Source organism: Sinocyclocheilus rhinocerous, unplaced genomic scaffold, assembly GCF_001515625.1.
Source record: "Sinocyclocheilus rhinocerous isolate Xijiao unplaced genomic scaffold, SAMN03320098_v1.1 scaffold2275, whole genome shotgun sequence".
Taxonomy (NCBI): Eukaryota; Metazoa; Chordata; class Actinopteri; order Cypriniformes; family Cyprinidae; genus Sinocyclocheilus; species Sinocyclocheilus rhinocerous.
In genome coordinates this window covers 68810-76454 of record NW_015636540.1, presented here as the reverse complement: position 1 = coordinate 76454, position 7645 = coordinate 68810, and the positions used below count along the sequence as shown (strand labels likewise).

The 7645-nt window shown below is 35.6% G+C and overlaps 1 protein-coding gene across 3 annotated transcripts in view; it reads right to left on the bottom strand.

The window, feature by feature from the left end:
* The window catches only part of LOC107747907 (filamin A-interacting protein 1-like), a 56631-nt gene that overhangs the window by 33521 nt on the left and 15465 nt on the right, over positions 1 to 7645 (bottom strand). For all 3 annotated transcript variants that reach the window (XM_016562517.1, XM_016562518.1, XM_016562516.1), the window contains 2 exons: positions 3539 to 3752; positions 1065 to 1238 (listed from right to left, as the gene is read on the bottom strand). In XM_016562517.1, coding sequence (XP_016418003.1) covers positions 1065 to 1238; positions 3539 to 3742 — 378 coding nt within the window. In that variant the 5' untranslated portion in view covers positions 3743 to 3752. The remainder of the gene's footprint in view (positions 1 to 1064; positions 1239 to 3538; positions 3753 to 7645) is intronic.

The following is a 7645-nucleotide window of genomic DNA, read 5'->3' as shown; positions in this document are numbered from 1 at the left end:
AACTTATGACTTTAACTTCACTACATTTGAAAGACAAATGTTGTACTTTTCACTTCATTACATTTCTATCAAGATCCTCGAAGTAGAAAGTCGTTACTCTGTAGCAGCTTTGAAAGTCAGTGGGTGATTTTTTTCTTCTCTAAAACGTGACTCTCTTTTTGTTCAGACAGTTTATCAGTAATCACTCTTGTAGGGTTACGTGAAGTGATTTCCCAGCATTTATTGAACACTGACCAGTTGCAAATGTGATATTTATTTACAACAATTCAATAATAAGAAGAGTTAATTTTGTGGTATATATTAGACACAATATTGTCTGATTTTGCTAAATTGTGTAAATGAAAATATTACCTATGAAGCCACAGAAAAGTTGTGCGTCTCCTAATAAAACACAATACTGTAGGTGTTTGACTTGAAGCAGCACTGCAGACCGTTCTGTGTGGGACATCAAAGCACCACAAGAGTGATTCGAGAGCATTTTTTACATTTTTGATGTGAAAACATTGATGTCAAATAAGTATTTGCTGTTTTGCTTTTTTTTTTTTTTTAAAGCAGTGCTGCTGTTGTAAAGTTATACAGCTACAGTTGTGTTGCTGGCTTTTAAAGCAAGTTATTTTTTTTCTTACTAGTCTGTATTTACAGCAATTTCACTATCCACTTTGTTCAAATGTGGAGCAATAGCTACACAAAAGATGCTGTGCTTTTGTGGGGGTGGGAAGGGGTGTAAATATTTTTTTTTTCCCATAGGTTTTTAACATTCTAAAAGCTCTTTACTCTAAAGATATACTACAAGCTAGTCAGTGTATTCAGTAGGCGTAATGTATTGTAAGTTGCTTCAGCGGTATTGCAAGGATAACATACAACAATAATAAAACAGTGCATTGACGTAAAAAAAAAAGGAAATTTACTTTTGGTACTTTTAAAAACAAGTACTTCTTTACTTTTACTTAAGTAAAAATCAGTCTGTACAACTTTCACTTGTAATGGAGTAATATTTGACCAGCAGTATCTGTACTTTCACTCAAGTAATAGTTGTGTAGTTTGTCTGCCTCTGACTCTCGTACCTCGCTCATGGGCTTCTCGTAGATGTCCTCCTGCCAGCTGCTGTTCTTGGCCTGGATGGCATCTCTCTGCAGCGCCTGCAGCACCTTCGGCGGCGTCACGAAGCCGTATTTGGCCTCCAGCAGAGCCAGATCGATTTTATCGGCTTTGAGGACGGTGATCACCTCGTCTCTGGCCTGCAGCAAACACACGCGTGTCATTAAAACACAGAAACAACCTATGAATTCATTAAGGGAAGGACTTCAGTGTTTGCATTTAAAACTGAATGAATATTAACTGCCTGGAGCTCTAATTAATTTTCCTTTTATGTTGATTTAATTTCATGAGGGACTGACTGATGTCTCTTTGTTTTTAACAGGGTTTGACTCTCTGCTTCATAATAAGGCAAGACACCACAGGTGAACAGGTGAAATTTAACTAATGAACATCACCATACTTCCACACTTGATTGATTACATTAAGAATTGCGCACATTTTTTTTGTATTACAAGTTTTCTGAAATGTTATGTTTATATATGCAATATGCCATAATTTGGATTCATTTTCAGAACATAAATCTGAACATTGGATGAAGCCAGATTCAGAATTATGGTTTGATTTTATTGATACGTTAGAGTTAAAGGTTTTTACTGAGGGGATTTTGGGTTTCTCTTTTTATCACTCCATAAATTAGAAAATACTGTCAACAGACAGAAAACAAACACATTTTCACCAAGTTTTTAGGAGTGAAATTTTATATAAATCAGTGTGAATGAAATATCAACAATCCCCTCAGTAAAAACCTTCAGAATATAGAGAGGAATAAAACTGTAAAGTTTGGTGTATGTGAGTGCTGCTGAAGTGGAGGAAAAACTCTTTAAAGATGTGGATTGAAATTGAAATATACAGACGTAAATAGATAAAGTGTCATAAATGAAACACTTAAATGTTTTCTGTCCACTCTAGCTTGAAAGAAGACAAGTTATGAAAGCAAAATAGACCAAAACCTCTAAATTGACCAGTATTAAAACACTGGTTTTGTTTGTAGTGTCTCGTCTTATGACTCTTTATCTATTTGCGTCTGTATATTTCAATTCCAATCCATATCTTTAAAGAGTTTTTCCTCCACTTCAGCAGCACTTACAGACACCAAACTTTACAGTTTTATTCCTCTCTATATTCTGAATGTTTTTACTGAGGGGATTTTGGATTTCTCTTTTCATCACTCCATAAATCAGAAAATACTCTCAACAGACAGAAAAAAAAATTCACCATGTTTCAGGACTAAAATGTTGTATAAATCAGTGTGCATGATATATTCACAAACCCCTCAATAAAAACATTCAGAATACACAGTAGATTGGAATAAAAATGCTAAGTTTTGGTGTATGTAAGTGCTGCTGAAGTGGAGGAGAAAACTTTTAAAGATATGGATTGGAATTGAAATCTATAGGCGCAAATACATAAAGTGCAAAAAATAAACACTTAAATGTTTTCTTTCCACTAGTCTGAAACAACACTTGAAAATAACTTACATAAAAGTTAATAGGCCAAAATCTCAAAATTGACCAATGCATTAAAATATATATATATATATTTTTGCCTGTAGTGTCTCAACTTAAATGCTCAGTCAAGCCCATGAATAAACTTTTACTCAGAAAGACTCACGGATTTACATGTATTATATTGTTCAGAGCACTAAAACGACCGTTACCAGGCAGACGATGATCACAATCAACTCATTTACAGCTGTTTTTGTTGTAATAAACTTTCACTAAATCAGTCTCAGGGAAAAAAACGTACAATGTGGCTTGTCTAAAGGCCCGTTCACATCTGTAACAATAACTATAATGATAACTACATTACCTGGTGTGGATGATACTTTATTCTAAGTGCACGCTGCAGTTTTGTCATCTGCCACTTTAAGTGCTCAATCTCTTTAAAGTCAGAAGGATGCTGATTGGCTGTCAGTGTTTATATTATTTATCAGTTGGAAAAAGTCACTTTGAAAGTGATTCCAACGTTATTGTTAATCTGAGTCGTTATCTTTATAATTTTGGCACAGACTTCGCTATTCTCACAGTTACAGCAATTACTATAATTTTACTGTAATAGTTTTCATTCTTGGTGTGAATGTGATGAAAATGGAAATAATGTCAGATCTTTTCTTCTGTACCGTGTGATGTACATCAGAGTCTAATGGATTACTGAAAAAGAATAAATGTAGGGCGGGACTTGGTTCTGTGCATCAGTTGTTGATTGGATGTTGAGATGTGGGCGTGGTATATGCAGAGGAGTGTGAGCTTGAGAGGCGGAGCTTAAGAGACTAAATGATTGGAGAAAGCCTGCATACGTCACCAGACAGAAGATCCAATTATGATGACATTCTGATCAAACATTACCAGATCAAAATGTGCAAGTGCAAAATAACACATGCACAGATGAATCTAAAACATGCATTTAGAAAATAGATGTGTGATTTTGATTTAGACGCGACCTGCAGTTCTCCTTCCAGCATGCTGAGGAGGAAGAGCAGGTCGTCTCGTGAGAGGTCTCGGCTCTTGGCTGCGGTTCGCTCTCTCTGCGCTCGCCGTCTGCTGTCCATCGGGTCCATCCCGCGACTCTCCTCGTGCTCAGACGTCTGCCGCCGCGTTCGTCCTCTGGCCGGAGACAGCTTCGCCTTCACCACGTCTTCCAGCATGATCGAGCACCTGAGCGGGAAACAGAGAGGATTGTGGGAAACAGCACTTACAGTTTTTTTCAATTGCTTACAAATTTTTCAAAACTTTACACACAAATCCAAGAATTGCTCACAAAATGCAAAATGCCTCTCATCTCTTGCAAAATGAAGCGCTGCATTCAAAATATCACAAACATATCTCAAAAGCGAACATTTGCAAACAGCTTTGCCATAATATTAATTCCTGTTAGATTTGTGTGTGTTACATAGAGAACTGTGTGTTGTGTTTTGCAAAAAGTGTTTTATGAAATTGAAAACTGAGTCAAAGGCTGAGAATTAGTGTATGGTTTTGTAGATTTGGTGTGTGCTTCTGCTGTTTGAGTGTCAGCTTTCAGAAACTGTGTGACAAGGAAAGATTCTGTGTGTAAGCATTTGAAAAAAACTGTAATGAACACATCACATGACATACGAACCACATCACAGCGTGCAAAAGCTCAAGTCAAATCAAGTCACATTTACTTCTACAGTGCTTCATACAATACAGATGACACCGCTTCACAGTGATAACAGGAGAGAAACAGAACCACAGATTCAATCTCTTTGTGGATGTCCTCAATTAGAAACACGATTCAGACGTGAAGCGCTTTCATTTCTATTGTAAAACAGCATAAAGCATATTTTACTTTATTCTTTATATTCATATAAAAGCAGCAGAAGTCTGTGAAAAGAGTGTGTTTGCACAGCATGTTCAGGCCGATCAGCGCTGATCCATTAATAAAGCAGAGATGTACTTGGCACACACACACACTGATGTCATCACACACACACACACACACTCACACACACACACACACACACACACACGCAGAATGAATCAGTCATGATGTCATCTATAAAAGACAGATAACAGCCGTGGATCTGAATGAACTTGCAGGACTAAACAATGTCTGTCACACAAACACACTGACAAAAATTGATTTTCACACTCAGTATTTCTGTCTTGTTTTCCAGTACAAATATCTAAACATCCTTAATTACAGACACATTTACTGGAACAGCAAAATTATTTAAGAGATAAAATCCTGTTTTCTGAAAACTGAGTTTATGCTTTAAACAAGAAAAAATATCTCCAGATGGGGTCAGAAAAATACTTTATTTTCCCTTTGAATTAAGTAGATTTTTCTGACCCATTGGCAAATATATATATATATTTTTAATCATAAACTCACATCTTTTTTTCAGAAAAGAAGATTTAATATCTAATTTCATTTTGATTTACTATTGTCTGTACTCTGTTTGTACTTTGCAGTGCACAAATGTTTTTTAATTTAATTTCCATGAATTTGTCCAGTATTGTACCCAGCCAGTAAAAGCCAATCATATATTTCCCATGCACCTTCAAAACACATGATTATACACATATATAATCATTATTAGTTTTCTGAAATTCTCCAGTATTTGTTTTTACAGACGTCATGAATTGTGATCACTTTCGTGACATCTGAACCTGAACTGAACTTGCCGTTCCATCTGATGTTTTTAGATTCAGTGACCTTCACACAGTCATGAGGGTTTATGGGTGACCTCTGTGATGTCACTTCCTGTTTTTGCATGAGTTCCTGCATGAGTTCAGGAGCCCCTGCTGGTCAATAGTGTAACTACACCTTCAGACCCCATTCACTCATATCTGTGTGTTCTGAGGAAATAACAACAGCCCAAGCATCATCAGCATAGATATAGTTAATATTTCATGATATTATAGTCACATGACATTTTCAGCTCACATGATTCGCTCAAAACCACCTGCCAGAATGAGAAAATGAGAAAATAGAATGAATATATTAAATAGAATGAAATAGAATCACACACACACTCACATACACACACTCTCACGTCATCCCACACACACACACACACTCACACACACACACACACACACTCACACACACACACACACACACACACACGCAGAATGAATCAGTCATGATGTCATCTATAAAAGACAGATAACAGCCGTGGATCTGAATGAACTTGCAGGACTAAACAATGTCTGTCACACAAACACACTGACAAAAATTGATTTTCACACTCAGTATTTCTGTCTTGTTTTCCAGTACAAATATCTAAACATCCTTAATTACAGACACATTTACTGGAACAGCAAAATTATTTAAGAGATAAAATCCTGTTTTCTGAAAACTGAGTTTATGCTTTAAACAAGAAAAAATATCTCCAGATGGGGTCAGAAAAATACTTTATTTTCCCTTTGAATTAAGTAGATTTTTCTGACCCATTGGCAAATATATATATATATTTTTAATCATAAACTCACATCTTTTTTTCAGAAAAGAAGATTTAATATCTAATTTCATTTTGATTTACTATTGTCTGTACTCTGTTTGTACTTTGCAGTGCACAAATGTTTTTTAATTTAATTTCCATGAATTTGTCCAGTATTGTACCCAGCCAGTAAAAGCCAATCATATATTTCCCATGCACCTTCAAAACACATGATTATACACATATATAATCATTATTAGTTTTCTGAAATTCTCCAGTATTTGTTTTTACAGACGTCATGAATTGTGATCACTTTCGTGACATCTGAACCTGAACTGAACTTGCCGTTCCATCTGATGTTTTTAGATTCAGTGACCTTCACACAGTCATGAGGGTTTATGGGTGACCTCTGTGATGTCACTTCCTGTTTTTGCATGAGTTCCTGCATGAGTTCAGGAGCCCCTGCTGGTCAATAGTGTAACTACACCTTCAGACCCCATTCACTCATATCTGTGTGTTCTGAGGAAATAACAACAGCCCAAGCATCATCAGCATAGATATAGTTAATATTTCATGATATTATAGTCACATGACATTTTCAGCTCACATGATTCGCTCAAAACCACCTGCCAGAATGAGAAAATGAGAAAATAGAATGAATATATTAAATAGAATGAAATAGAATGAGAAAATATATTAATAATGATAGCATTGATAAAATTCTTCTGGATATTGTTTTTGTGTGATCTTTAATTGTTTGAGTATATGAGTGTTCAAAATAATTGTATTAATCTTATAATTCTTCTAGTAAAAGTCAGTATGAAAAGAAAACACACCCCAATATATTTTCTAAAATTTGATCTGGTAATGTTTGATCAGAATGTCATAACTGAATCTTCTCTCTGATGACATATGCAGGATTTCCCCAATCATTTAGTCTCTTAAGCTCCGCCTCTCAAGCGCATTCATCTGCATATACCACGCCCACATCTCAGCAACCAATCAACAATGATGCACAGAACCAAGCCCCGCCCTACAGATATTCTTTAATGATAATCTGTTACACTCTGATGTGCATCGCAATACAGAAGAAAACATCTGATGCTACTTCTGTTTCAATTTTACATTTCACATACATTCCTTTAGCAGACACTTTTAATGTGTCAAATAAATCCTTCATCTTCATTTGATCTTCTAACTCTAGCACTCTCTATTCTAACTCTATCTGTTTGATCTATTTGTGTTCTTTTTTATTTATTAATTATTGATTTATTATTTATTATTTATTAAAAATACACACTTCACCCTCTAACACTTGCACTCTCTATTCTATTTCTATCTATGATTGCTTCTGTTGCCCTCATATGTAAGTTGCTTTAAATGACTAAATGTAAATGTAAATGAAAATAAATGTAAGTTTTCCAGCTAAATTCAAATTTTCCCTGTATCTTCCCATGAAACATCAGTTATTCAGGATAGTACTATTACACAAGCCAGTTTATGTTCTCTTTTTAGGATCTCTGTCATTCAGGCGGAGGAACTGAACTGTGGGTCAGAGGTCAAACACGAGCTGATCTCAGATCAGATGACATCACCTGTGTTCTCACCTTCTGACCCGTGTGTGTGTGTGTGTGTGTGTGTGTG